General features: G+C 42.4%; 2 protein-coding genes across 2 annotated transcripts in view; one reads left to right on the top strand and one right to left on the bottom strand.

Annotated features, from left to right (window-relative positions):
* SSH2 (slingshot protein phosphatase 2) overlaps window positions 1-12848 on the bottom strand; it is a 222059-nt gene extending 209211 nt beyond the window's left edge. Inside the window, exon 1 of the mRNA XM_081109555.1 lies at window positions 12500-12848. Coding sequence (XP_080965681.1) covers window positions 12500-12562 — 63 coding nt within the window. The 5' untranslated portion in view covers window positions 12563-12848. The remainder of the gene's footprint in view (window positions 1-12499) is intronic.
* EFCAB5 (EF-hand calcium binding domain 5) overlaps window positions 12427-15136 on the top strand; it is a 104154-nt gene continuing 101444 nt past the window's right edge. The window contains exon 1 of the mRNA XM_081108939.1: window positions 12427-12530. The gene's annotated coding sequence lies outside the window, so the exon portion shown is untranslated. The remainder of the gene's footprint in view (window positions 12531-15136) is intronic.

Below are 15136 nucleotides of genomic sequence, written 5' to 3'. Positions count from 1 at the left end.
ATATCTTCAGAGTCAAGTGTAGCACGGGATACAAAAAGATACTAAATTATTATTTTTTAAATTGAATCACACAGCTCCATAAAATCTAGGCTGGAACACAGTACACTACTTATCACCAATTATTTCTAAGCATAGCCTCTCCCACTCAGTAAGGGAAATATTTCCCATCTCTCAGGAAATCTAGGGAACCATGAGACCTTTCAAAACATTTCAGAGCCAAGATCACCTCACCAGACATTCTCTGGACAAACAGGAAAATAAGGGGCACTGTGAACAGCAGCTGTGTTGCTCAGCTGGGCAAGAAAATGCAGGGCAGTTTGGTAAAGTATTTGAAAAGGACTCAGTGCTGAGAACTAGTGGAAGAGAATGGATGAGATTACTGCACAAAATAGCACTCATTAAAGATTAACAAGAATCTTTAGATCTCTCCCATGTGTACCTGGCTTCTGGCATATTTTGAATTAGGTAAAGATTTTTATGAATAATCATTTTGTTTGGTTTTGTCTTTTAAAAAAAAACTTTACTACAGCTACGTTTTTGGAATGAATGAATGAATAAGAAACATTCACAGGCAAACATACCTGTGAATGCCTATAATGGGCCAGGCACTCTGTAGCCAATGACAGCAGGCATTTAATAGAAAAGCAGTAAAGCCCTAAGCTGCTGGAACCAGGAATAATATTTAATGGTGCTACATAGGAAAGAAGTGTGGGCTCTGCACAGTGCCTTTTTTCAGACTGGGCATAATCTAGATAGAATCTGCTCCCTTTCACTGAAAGCCAGATAGAAAGGAGGAGAGACCCGAAGATACCTTTTGAACACCAAAGGCCTGCTCTTCCTCTGTACTTCCCAGTCACTTGAGTCAAATTTTAAAATCTAAGCTATTTAGGTTTATTTTCTGTCCATGTCACTTAATTAATACTAAGTAATACCTGCTAAACTAATTAAACTCCTGTGGAAATAGTAATGGAACTTCAATAGAACACACTCTGGCTTATACCGCAATTTAGTATTTCCCAGAGGTGGAATTGTACACCATTAGAAAAAGGAGTGACTATTTCATAAAATGAACTGGGACAAGTTGTTAACTATTTAGAACAAAATTAATTTAATATTTACCTCATACCATGCAGTAAAATTAATTTCGGGTGATTAAAGTTAAATACAAAAATTAACCATAAGACAACTTCAGAAAATACAGGTGAATATTTCTCTACCATATTGATGGAAAATTGAACTAAGAAAACAATGTGAAAATCAAACACACACAAAAGACTTTGGAGTGATAGCATTAAATTTTTTAAAATATCTGTACATCAAAATAAATATGATAAAAGCAAACAAAAATAGCAAATGAAAAACTGAGGCAAAATGTGCAACAAAACAGAAAAAGGTTAATATTCTTAGTATATAATGAATATGTACAAATCAATATGGCAAAAATATCTATGGAAAAAGTTGGGCTACTCACATCAATGACTTACAAAACAGGAAATATAAAACATATATAATAAACATTTGGAAAAATGTTTAACCTCTGATTTTAAAAATGTAAATTAAAACAGCAATAAAATACTAGTGGTTAAAAGAAAGGATTCTAAGGTCAGATACTATTCCTATAATCTTGGGCAATTCATTTTACTTCTCTGAGCCTCAATTTTCTTTGTAAAATAGAGATAATAATAATATCTACATCATAGGAGTGATGTAAAAATTAAGTAATATAATGCATGTAAGGTACTCAGCACAGTGTCTGATGCACAGTAAATGTTCAATAAAGAATGGCTCTTATGAGAAAGAAAGTGAGTGATGATGATGATGATGATGATGATGACACTCATGGCTGGTGAGGGTACAGTGAAGCATACATTTTTATATATAGCTTGTCAACAAAACTTGATTCAACTTTTCTGGAGAACAATTTAGCAATACATATCAAAAATCTTAAAGGGGCCCTGGCCAGGCAGCTCAGGTGGTTAGATCATCCTCCTAGTATGCCAAGGTTGTGGGTTCAATCTTTGGTCAGGGCACACACAAGCATCAACTAATGAATGCCTAAATAGGTGGAATACAAACTGATGATTCGTTCTCTCTCTCTCTCTCTCTCTCTCTCTCTCTCTCTCTCTCTCTCTCTCCTCTTTCCCCCTTTCTCTCTCTCTCTCAAATAAATTTTAAAAAGTCTTAAAGATGGTCATATTTTTGGGCTTCTGGAAACAGAACAATGCTTAAAAACAATGGAAGAACTCAAAATGGAAAAGATTGCTAAATATGGCATTATCCATCCATCCATTGATCCATGTGTCCAATACTTTTGGCCCCCCTGGTGATACAAATAAACCAAGTCCCTGGCTTAAAGGTTAGTTGGGGCGATAAGCAGTCACACAACCAAGTATAATAAAGAGGTAGGAGCCACAATGGGTAAGTAAGGGTGCTATGGTGTGCATAGAAGGAGCACCTACCATGGTCTGGGAGTGGAGTCAGGGAAGCTTCCCAGAATAAGTGACAGACCTGGGACCTGAAGGATGAGTAGGAATTAGTCATGTGTAGGAGCCACAATAGGTAAGTAAGGGTGCCATGGTGTGCATAGAAGGAGCACCTACCATGGTCTGGGAGTGGAGTCAGGGAAGCTTCCCAGAATAAGTGACAGACCTGGGACCTGAAGGATGAGTAGGAATTAGTCATGTAAAGAGAAGAGGGAAAAGTGTCCCAGGTAAAGGAAACAGTGTGTACAAAGCCTAGAGATAAAGGGGAGCATGACATGTCAGCTTGACTGAGCAGTGTGCAAGGCAGGGACTTGGGAAGAGACAAGGCTGAAGAGATAAGTAAGGTTGGCTCACTGAAAGTTTGCTAGCAAAACTCTGTAGCATAGACTTTAGTCTGAGGGTAATACAAACAATTAAAAAGCAAATAGTTTTAGTAAATACAATAGAAGACTCATATTCATAATATATCAAGAGGGTATATAGATTGCCCTCGGCATGTGTGTGGCTCAGTGGTTGAACATCTACCCATACACCAAGAGGTCACCAGTTTCATTCCAGGTCAGTGCACACTGGGTTTCCAGTTCAATCCCCAGTGGGGGGCGTACAGGAGGCAGCCTGTCAATGTTGATATTTCTCTCTCATTGATTTCTCTCTCTCTCCTCCCTTTCTCTCTCTTAAAAAAAGAAAAGAGGGTATATAGATTGAAAAGAATAAACTCATAAAACGGAAATACAGGATTGCAGTGAAGATTGCAGTCTGTAAACTCTGTTTAGTAAACTCTGTAAGTTTACTAAAAATCAACTGAATTGTATACATTAAAGCAGTTTTTAGGGTTTGTAGATTATATTCAATAAAACTATCTTCTAGCCGAAACCGGTTTGGCTCAGTGGAAAGAGCGTCGGCCTGTGGACTGAAGGATCCCAGGTTCGATTTCGGTCAAGGGCATGTGCCTGGGTTGCGGGCACTTCCCCAGTGGGGGATGTGCAGGAGGCAGCTGATCGATGTTTCTCTCTCATCGATGTTTCTAACTCTCTATCTCTCTCCTCTCTGTAAAAAATCAATAAAATATATTTTTAAAAAAACAAAAAAAAACCTATCTTCTAAAAATTTTTAATAGAAATGCCTAATAAACATCTGAAAAACATTCAATCTATAATAATAAAAAGGTAATATGCTAATTAGACCAGACGTCTTCTGGATGTCATTCCGGACATCCTTCCTGACTAAGCCGGGGCTGGAAGGAAACCAGCTCAGGTCCCAGTGCCTGCGGGAGGCCTGAGGGAAGCCAGCCCAGGTCCTGCATGCCAGAGGGAAGCTGGTGAGGCAGCCTGGTTTCCGGGTGCTGGAGGGAAACCAGTGCTGGCAGCCGGGGAAAGGAAGGCCTGCTCTTGCATGAATTTTTGTGCATCGGGCCTCTAGTCTATAATAAAATACACCAAACCAACTATCTTTATCCTCAAAAATGACTAATGATTAAAAACAAAATAAGAATATCCAGTGTTAATACAGCTAGGAGAAATGGACAGTTTTATACTATGCTGGTTAGAATAAATGTTAATTGGAACAGCCTTTCTATAAGATATGAATATATAATATAATAGAAGTGTTTAAAATTGTTTATACTCTATGATCCAGTAATTTTATTTCTTGAACTCTTAATAAATGTTCCAAAATGCACCAAACCGAAGTGGCTCAGTTGGTTGAGCATTGTCCAGTGCACTGAAAGGTTGCCAGTTTCTTGGTCAGGGCACATACCAGGGCACATTCCCAGTCTTGGAGCCTATGGAAGGCAACCAATTGATCTCCCCCTCCCCTCCAAGTAAGCATGTCCTCAGGTGAGGATTGAAAGAAAAAATTCTACAAACTCTCTAAAAATTTATCTGGAGTAAAAAAAAAACCCCGAATAGCTGCAGCAATCTTGAGAAAGAAAAATTGGAGGGATCACAATACCAGATATCAAGCTATACTACCAAGCCACTGTTCTCAAAACTGACTGGTATTGGCACAAGAACAGACATGTAGACCAATGGAACAGAACAGAGAATCCAGAGATCGACCCAAGCCATTATGCTCAATTAATATTTGACAAAGGAGGCAAGAGCATAAAATGGAGTCAAGACAGTCTCTTCAATAAATGGTGTTGGGAAAATTGGTCAGATACGTGCAAAAAAATGAAACTAGACCACCAACTTACACCATACACAAAAATAAACTCAAAATGGATAAAGGACTTAAACATAAGATGGGAAACCATAAAAATCCTAGAAGAAGCCATAGGCAGCAAACTAGCAGACGTTTGTCGTAGCAGTACCTTTACCTTTATCTCCTAGGACAGTGATGGCGAACCTTTTGAGCTCGGCGTGTCAGCATTTTGAAAAGCCCTAACTTAACTCCTATGCCGTGTCGCATATAGAAATTTTCTGATATTTGCAACCATAGTAAAACAAAGACTTATATTTTTGATATTTATGTTATATATTTAAATGCCATTTAACAAAGAAAAATCAACCAAAAAAATGAGTTCGCGTGTCACCTCTGACACGCGTGTCATAGGTTCGCCATCACTGTCTAGGACAATGGAAACTAAGGAGAAAATAAACAAATGGGACTATATCAAAATAAAAAGCTTCTGCACAGCAAAAGAAACCATCAACAAAACAACAAGAAAGCCCACTGCATGGGAGAACATATTTGCCAATGTTATCCCCGATAAGGGTTTCATCTCCAACATTTACAGGGAACTCATACAACTTAACAAAAGGAAGATAAACAATCCAATAAAAAAATGGGCAAAGGATCTAAATAGACACTTTTCGAAAGAGGACATACAGAAGGCCAAGAGACATATGAAAACATGCTCAAAGTCACTAATCATCTGAGAGATGCAAATCAAAACAACAATGAGGTACCACCTCACACCTGTCAGAATGGCTATCATCAACAAATCAACAAACAACAAGTGCTGGCGAGGATGTGGAGAAAAAGGGACCCTCTTGCACTGCTGGTGGGAATGCAGACTGGTACAGCCGTTATGGAAAACAGTATGGCGTTTCCTCAAAAAATTAAAAATGGAACTTCCATTTGACCCAGTAATCCCACTTCTAGGAATATATCCGAAGAAAACAGAAACACCAATCAGAAAGGACATATGCACCCCTATGTTCATAGCGGCACAATTTATAAAAGCTAAGATTTGGAAACAGCCTAAGCGCCCATTAGCAGATGAGTGGATTAGAAAATGGTGGTACATCTACACAATGCAATACCATGCTGCTGTAAAAAAGAAGGAATTCTTACGATATGCAACAGCATGAATGGAACTGGAGAGCATTATGCTAAGTGAAATAAGCCGGTCAGAGAAGAGAAAGATAAATATCACATGATCTCACTCATATGTGGAATATAATGAACAACATAAACTGATGAACAAAAATAGAACCAGAGTCACAGAAGCATCAAATAGACTGTCCAACCTATGAGGGAGGGTGGGGGGTTGGGGGGGGGGCAGGTAAGGGGGTAAGAGATCAACAAAAGGACTTGTATGCATGCATATGAGCATAACCAATGGACACAGGTGGGGGGAGGGGAGAGTGCCTGTGCTGGGGGGTGGGGGTGGCCAATGGGGATAAAAGGAGACATATATAATACTATATGTAATACTTTTTTAAAAAAGAATTTAAATTAAAAAAATGAAAAAAGTTCTAAAATGCAGTTAAATATTTATGCCCAATGATATCCATGTAATGGAATTTACAATAGTAAAACAAAAAAGTTGGAAAACACCAAGATGTTCATCAATAATGGAGTGGTTAGAACAAGTTGTAATATAACTACTCAATGCAGCCATTGAGGTGATATGGCAATACATCTATGATATACATCAAACTTAAAAATGTAAAATTATATATACATCAGCAATTCAAATATGTAAAATATACACACAGCTTTATAGCACATATCTTTTATTCTCTTTTTTTAAATTTTTTTATTAAGTTATTATATATGTGTCCTTATCCCCACATTACCCCCCCACACACACACACTCTTTTATTCTCTTTATTGTACTTTTCTGTATTTTCCAAATTTCTATAATGGCCATGTATTATTTCTACAGTTTAAAAGAGTTTCTAAAGCTGTCTTCAAAAAATTAAAAAGCATCACTTTTAAGTATTTATGCTTCATATAAATCAACTAGAGGTCCAGTGCACGACATTTTTGCAATGGGGAGGGGGGGTCCCTTAGCCCAGCCTGCATCCTCTCACAGTCTGGGACCCCTCAGGGGATGTCCGCCTGCCAGCTTAGGCCCACTCCCCCCCCCCCGGCAGTAGGACATCCCCTGAGAGTTCCTTAGTGGTGCTGCGGAGGCGGGAGCCTGCCACCGCCACTGCGCTTGCCAGCCCCCCTGTGGGAGCACACTGACCACCGGGGGCAGCTCCTGCATTGAGCGTCTGCCCCCTGGTGGTCAGTGTGCATCACAGCAACCGGTCGTTCTGCTGTTCAGTCAATTTGCATACTAGCCTTTTATTATATAGGATTTCATATTTGCTATGATTTTATTTTCTCTGCTTAGGGAGAGAGGTGTGGGTCATATTTGAAATATATAATTCAACAATATCTTATTTATCCATCATAAACAGGAAATAAATTTCCCAATTAATTAAAATGTCTACTTTAAACATCAAAATTTTGGTGAAACTTAGATGAACATCTATCTAAAAATATACTTTACTCAATCTTGACTGCTTAAATCAAGACAAAACAAGATTAAACCTTCTTATGATATTCAGGATCATCAATATGACCATATAATATTAGCTCTGAGGGAATACTGAATGTTATGTGGGTAGTTGGCCTTACATTAAGTACTCCGTAACTGCTTTGTTTTTTCCTTAGGACAGCTATCTACAGGTTTCCTTCCTCCTCCCTTGCTGTAAAACCATCACAGTTATCATTTCCCAGAACTATAAGGAGCCTGTCTTTAGCAGCAGTGCCACTTCTCATTCCTATTTTATAATCTTCTGAGAGTAAGGACACTAAATGCCCAAGGTTTTAAATAAGGGTATTACCTAAAAATGATCTGCACAGAGTTTAGGTATTCAAGATTACAATATAAATGAACTCCAAAGAGAGTGTGATTCTTGATTGTATCTCAAGTCTTGGTTCCTTTACTATACTGGCAGTCAAGTTCTCGGGACCAGAAACTAATGCTGTTTCTCTTATCACACCATGGAAAGAGATGTGACCAAGAGCCAAGGGACTTAGTTCTAGTTCAGGTTCTTATACCAACCAGTTTTATAACCCTCAGCAAGTCTTTTAACCTTGGTAACCTGTCTTGCATAACTTACAAGGCTGCTCTAGAAAGTTTTAGATCATGATCACAAAAACATTCTGAGAAATATAAAGCACTACAGAAGACTAAAAGATTTTTGTAGCAGTTCACTGTGTCTGTATGGCAGCAGCTCTCAACTTGTGCATCGTGACCCCTTTGGAGGTCGAACGACCCTTTCACAGGGGTCGCCTAAATACATCCTGCATATCAGATATTTACATTATGATTCATAACAGTAGCAACATTACAGTTATGAAGTAGCAATGAAAATAATTTTATGGCTGGGGGTCACCACAACATGAGGAACTGTATTGAAGGGTCGCGGCATTAGGAAGGTTGAGAACCACTGCCATAGATCAATATAGGTATCCATTCTGAAAATTCATAGCAGAAAGAACAGAGGGAAAGAGATAATTCTTAAATTGCCAATTAATTAGGACACACTTATGATCTAGGAATAACAATACATTCCTAGAGCTGGCATCTCTGACTCCTCCTTCCCTCTACCCAGTCAATCCCCAGGTCCTTTGTGTCTTTTCCACAATCTCTCAAATCTGCCCCTTTCTTGCCATTATCACTTCACATTCCCAATTCAGGCCTTTATTATCTCACACCTGGGCTACTGTAACATCCTCTAACGCAGTGGTTCTCAAACTTGGCTGCACATTAGAATCACCTGGGAATCTTTTTAAAATCCTGATTTCTGGGCCTCATCCTCCGGAAATTCTGTTTCTTTGTTATGGGGTGGGGCCACAACATTAGTAACAAAGAAACAGAATTTCTGGAGGTTGAGGCCCAGAAATCAGGATTTTAAAAAGATTCCCAGGTGATTCTACTGTGCAGCCAAGGTTGAGAACCACTGCTCTAACTGGATCCACTCATGGCCTCTCCCTCTCTCCAATCCTTCTAGCCCACAGGTTCTAGATTGATTTTCTTAAAACACCAGTGATCATATCTGCTCAAAAACCCCTGAGGACGTTGCATTATCTTCTCTATCAAGTTCACACTCCTAAGCCCAGCAGTCCCTGTGCAGCCCTAGCTGCCTCTTCACCTTTATTGCCTATTACTCTTTCCAAATTCTTCTTCAAATGGGCCTAAGTCCTTCAGATATGCCTTGTACTTTTCTGCCTCTAAGTCTTGGTGTATATAGCTTTTCTCCACCTAGAATATTCTCTACTTTCCAGCTTCCAGCTCAACCTATAGAAATTCAGCCCATCCTTCCAGGGCTCGTTCAAGAGCCAGATATGTTGTATACCTCCCTTTGATTATCACAAAGGAAAAAGATGGCAGATTCTAGTTGGACACATCTGGGTTTAAACTACAGATGCAACAGCGGAGTGCCACCGAGCATACTCCTTATTTGCTCTTTGCCTCAGTTTCTTCCATCTGTAAGATGGGGATAATAGCAATTTCCCTTGGGCATACTGTGGAGTAAATGAGTCAGTCAATCCATGTAAAGCACTTAGCACAGCCGTGGGCAAACTACGGCCCGCGGGCCGAATCCGGCCCGTTTGAAATGAATAAAACTATTGAAAAAAAAGACCGTACCCTTTTATGTAATGATGTTTACTCTGAATTTATATTAGTTCACACAAACACTCCATCCATGCTTTTGTTCCGGCCCTCCGGTCCAGTTTAAGAACCCATTGTGGCCCTCGAGTCAAAAAGTTTGCCCACCCCTGACTTAGCATGATGTCTGGCATAGAGAAAGACGCAAGAGATTTGGAGATTGATATTACTTTTGCCATTAGTGAATTTATCTTCATCTGAATCCAGACAATACTTATCATTACAAACTGAATATTCATGTACATACAGTATCATTTCCCTCACTCTCCTCTATCCTCTCCCCTTTTTTCTTCATCCTATCCCTGATTACATGATCCTGATAAAGTATATCTCTTATAAATATTAGTATCTATAATAGTCATTCACACCCAGTAGGTGATCAATAGTTTGTTTAATCCCTAATGAAAGAATACTGAAAAACTGACACTATTAAAATTTTAAAATTCCTATAGTAAAAGCATATAATAAAATGCTTACTATAATTAATTTAAAAATATAAATTTCCAGCCTTACAAAATTAAGTTTCTCCTTTCATGACTCTCTAGATTCTTTTTGCTCATTTTTAAAAAACCAACAACTCAACCTATTCATACAGCAAAAGATGCAACAGGAAATATATGCAATTTAGACAGCATCCTGAAACACAGGCTAGAATACAGGGACTAGGAGACGACTCAGCTGAACTGAAACGGGAAGACAATTTAAAGGGAAAGGTAATTGGCTCATCAGTCATGTTAATAATGTTGATTGTTTCACACACACGCACATCAGTCCCAGGGTTCCTTTACATCCTGGGCCACATATAAACAACTGAAATAACCAGGCTAGTATAGCAAGTAGATGTAGAAATATCAGTCATTTAGCTCAGCAACTGAGCTTACCACATGACTAATTATGTCAAAAGTGACTATTAACATACCTAAAGACTCTAAAATAACCAAGTTTGGCTAATTAAGTGATATCAAATGGCATGAATTTAATCATAGATGTGGTCTTCATGTATACTAATCATTCACCTCAAGAAAAATAGTATAACTTGATGTACATATATTATGATAGCATAAATGTTTTCAACAATGACCAACAAAAATTATGTCACTATAATACTGGTTTCTAGTTTATTTACATGATTCTACTAAGCTTCAGTTGCTTTTTAAACAAAATCAATCCTGGCAACCACTATCCTCAGAGCTCACTAGTGGAGTGAATTAAGATGGTCTGATAGTATGTTAGTGACTTTCCAAAAACTGGCATAAAGTACCACATATAAGAATAAAGTATTGTATATTCAATTTCTATCCCTATGATACTTGTCTTCAGAGGACCTTAAGCTGTTGTCTACCTTTGAAGGGCAATTATTTTCAAATCACAGAACCTTTGAAAAAGCCTTAGAAGTCTCCCCATTTCAGGAATACTTTCTATCACCTCCTAGGCCAGTGGTTGGCAAACTGCGGCTCGCGAGCCACATGTGGCTCTTTGGCCCCTTGAGTGTGGCTCTTCCAAAGCCTTAGGAGTACCCTAATTAAGTTAATAACAGTGTACGTACCTATATAGTTTAAGTTTAAAATATTTGGCTCTCAAAAGAAATTTCAATCATTGTACTGTTGATATTTGGCTCTGTTGACTAATGAGTTTGCAAAAGGCCTCCAGACTTTGCTTGAATACTTTCAGCAATGGGCACTCACTATTTTGCAAGGCAGTCCACCTCATTGTCACAAAATTCTTGCTTACAATCATTGGAAATGAGCCTCCCTGAACTTCTACCCAAGGATCCTAGTTCTGCTCTCTGGAGTAACACTAGGTAAATTAACCTATGAAATATAATCACTTCTATCATTAGGATATATTTATCAATTAGATCACACAAAAATGCAAAAGAAAGCTTAAGGGGGGAAAGAAAGAAACCACCACTGTATACAAAATTTTGCAATTCAGGAAACTATGTTAAAATTACAAGCCAGTCAACATATAAACATAACATTAAGCCGATTTTTTACAGTGGAAGGTGGCACAGTGTTTATTGCCTATCTTTTTGCAACTTGAAACTACTAAATCCACCAGCACAGTTTAAAAAATTACAGTTCTGTAGGAAGTTCAAGACGGTTTTCCCAATTGCCCATAGTTTCATTCGGTCTGCTTCCCTCTAAAACATCTGGATTACTTTTCAATGAAAGATCCCATTTCGCCCAGCTGGTGCAATGTTTTATTTTGAAAAAAATAAGTATTTTCAAAAATAAAGTCTAAAAGAATAGTGTGCGCAGGCGTGGGGGTGGGGTGAGGAACGAAGGCAAAGAAGGGCCCAGCAGGAAAAGGCTGGTTGCTGGGTATTTTCCTGCTGGAAGCATGCCTCACTGGCATAGGCATCTGAACTAACGAGCCATACAAACGTGACCCAAGAATAAGAACGATCGTGAGCAGTGAGTGTAAGGCATAAATGTCTGCAAGATATAGAGGAATTGGCATCGGTCATTCTGCAGCCCCAGATGCTTTGGGGATCTCCACAGAGGAAAAGAGAAGTTCAAGAGGCAGAGACCACAGCCTGCTTCTTGCGGGAGGGAAGGAGGGAAAAGACCAAGGAATAACTACCGCTCAGCAGTCCAAGGAAGCCGAACAGCCCAGAACACAGGGACGACGGCAAGTGGCTCGGGGAAGGCAGGCAGGGAGCGAGCCTGAAGGCGGGTGCGCGGTGCTCGAATACGGGTCCACGAAATGCGTGTGGGTACGCGGCCGTGGATGGATGTAAGGGGCCACGCCGGAGTCCCACGGTCCTCTCCCTGCAGCAAAGCAACAGAGGGAAAAGGAAGGGGGAGGGTGAAGAGCCAGAATGACTCATTCCCGAAAGGAAGTGCTCAAGCCGTAGGAAAGCATGCCGCAGGGGGCTTCGGGCGAGGGCGGTTAGAGCGCGGTGCCCAGAGTGACGGGGCCCCAAACCAACGTCCCGTCGCTCCTGCAGCTCGTCTCTAAGATGGGGGGTGTGGGGGGCTCGCGGCCGCCGAGCGCCAAGGCCTGGGAAGCGGCGCGGCGCGGCGCGTGCGCAGTGGCGCTCGGCGGGACCCGTTGAGGCAAAGCGGAGCCGCAGTGACAGAAGCAAGCGGAGCAGCCGCGGGGCGAGACTCACCGAGGCGCAGGGGCTGGAGGTGGTGCTGGGGGTAGGCGATCGCTGGACCGTGACCAAAGCCATCTAGGCGCTGCTGGGTTGTTCCGGGCAGGGCATTCTCGTCCCGAGTGTGAGGGGCGGGAGGGTGACGGAGCCGGAATGGGGAAAGGAGTGCGGGGTCGGGGAGAGAGGGACGGGGAGGAGGGGGAGGAGGAGGCCGCGGGAACGGCCGCAGGCTCCGCACCCACCGCCGGCCTCTCGCAGGCTAACGCACCGAACGGGCGGCTGGCGGGCGGACTGACGGGCACGGGCGGTTCGGCAGCTGCGGGGCACAATGAGCGCTCCCAGTGCGCAGGCGCCACCTGTCAGCAACCGCCTCTCCCCTCGGCGCGCGCCGCTGCCGCGCGCTAACCCTTGAGTTGCCGGAAGCCGCCGGGAGTGTGCGCCGCCGGCCGCCGCCCCCTCCCGGTTTCCTCCCTTGCGCTGGGCTCGCGTCCTCCGCCCGCGGCGGGGGATGGAGTCGGGTCGGGTGACGGGAACCGGGGCGGGGGCCTCTGGAATCCCAACTCCCCACAGATAACCATTTTATGAGGTGGGCGCACGGCTTAACCGACCTGGGGGCGAAGAAACTGAAGGGAAACCCTGACGCCGGCACGCTTTCCGGTGGGAACGGGCTCCGCGGGACTCAGACCCCCGTTCTGAGTGGGGGTGCGACTTAGGAGCCGGACACCCTTCCGGCGGGAGCAGGGCTCGCGTTGGTCGTCCCCCTTGGGCCCGGGCTCGCGGGCTGTTTCTCAGCTTTCCCACCCTTCGGTCTCAGAGCCCGGGCATGTTGTCTGACGAGTCTTTTGGAAAGAAAGATGTTTGACTGTATTCCCTGGGACGCTTCGCGGCGCCCCCTCTCCCCACCCTCCCCCCATGTCCTCTCTCCCTCGGGCCCCTGTGTGAGGACTCATTCATTATTCCTGAGGTGCGGAGAGGCTGGGCTCAGTGCTGAGGGTCCAACCTGCCATCTACCTGCCATCTACCTGCCGCCTGCTTCCTGCTGGGAAGACATTGAACAGGATGTGCTTCTGGAGGTTTCTTCGCCTCGTTTCTAGATTTCATTCTTTCGTGGACACGTGTGAAATGGAGATGAACCTATTCTAAAGGAATCCGTTTCTAAAAGACAAGCCGTCCGCAGCACCTTCAGCCAAGGAGATAATAGAACATCAAGATTAAAAAGGGGGGAAGAATGCGCTGTGCAAATACCGTTGGTTACCCAGAGAGCACTGACAGAGGGATTTCTCAGTGTGAGTGGATGCGCTGGTAGATACCAGCAGACACAGCAAAGCTGCAGAAAACGCATTCCGGAGTTTGCAGTCACTGAAGCCCACCCCCGCCCGTTTGCCACTCAAACTCTAGCAGCGGTTCTCAACCTTCTGGCCCTTTAAATACAGTTCCTCATGTTGTGACCCAACCATAAAATTATTTTTGTTGCTACTTCATAACTGTAATGTTGCTGTTATGAATCGTAATGTAAATACCTGATATGCAGGATGGTCTTAGGCGGCCCCTGTGAAAGGGTCGTTGGACCACCAAAGGGGTCGCGACCCACAGGTTGAGAACCGCTGCTAGGGTCTGGTCGTTGCTTTCACTCTGACGGGGCTGATGAGCGCTTTCTGGCTTCTGTATGGGGACGAGCCACGGGAGCCCCTGCGTGAGCCTTTGTTCTCTCCCCGGGGCCCTGCGCTTGACATAATTGGCAGGGAGGTTCCAGGAGAATCAGACCCCAGGGTCCCCTGCCGCACTGTCCTGTGGAGAGGACGCGAGCTACAGAGAAGCCAGCTGGTCGGCTTTTGCCCCCTGGTGGTGGTCAAGGATGCCTGCGAGACAAAAGTGAAGATGAATGATTCACAGATTCAACTACCTTGACTTTTTCCCAGAGCTACCTGGTCAACAGGAAAAGAGTAGATAAAAGTTCAGAAGTTAAGAACTCTCAATCAGAGCTTCGAAGACCAAACAGGCAGCTGTATGCAGAGCCAAGCGATATACATAGCTGGAAGCTGAATGAACTCAAATGAAACACACGTGGCTTATAAACCAAGGAATCATTCTAGAAAAAGTTATTCAAATCAGTAGGTCTTAGAAATGTGCTTATATGTTCACTTTCTTACTGTCTCAGAGACAGCAACACTACTTTTGTGTAGCAATATAAACTTAAGGAATTCTTTTGGAAGACGAGAGAGACAATTTCATTAATCTTACCGTGGGAAAGAGCACTGCCATAGGCTTCTAATTCCCGCTCTAAAACCTTAAGCAAATGGCTGAAACTTTTTGAGTTTTCGTTTCTTCACTTCTACAATGAAGCTCTAACTCACAGGATTCCTGTGATCAAATGAGATGGTGTATGGTAAAGTGCAGTATAAACTGCAAAGCCTTGTATGTAATTAAGATCATTGGTCTCTAATGTTTGTTCCAAGTTCAGTTAGCTTTTGCTGAGTGTGCCCTATGTGTAGAAAATAGCATCTAGCAAAAAGGGAACAAAAATAACTATAGAGATGATTCATGCCTTAATAGTAGGAGAAGTAGATTCGTGGTTAGGATGTCTCATCTGTAGGTAGGCATAGAATATTTTTATACAACGTATCTGAGGTGATACAACCTGATCAAAACTGG

The sequence above is a fragment of the Myotis nattereri genome, assembly GCF_964212035.1.
Source record: "Myotis nattereri genome assembly, chromosome: 16".
NCBI classification, from domain to species: Eukaryota; Metazoa; Chordata; class Mammalia; order Chiroptera; family Vespertilionidae; genus Myotis; species Myotis nattereri.
The sequence above is the reverse complement of the archived record's forward strand: the minus strand, read 5'-3'. Positions and strand labels throughout refer to the sequence as shown.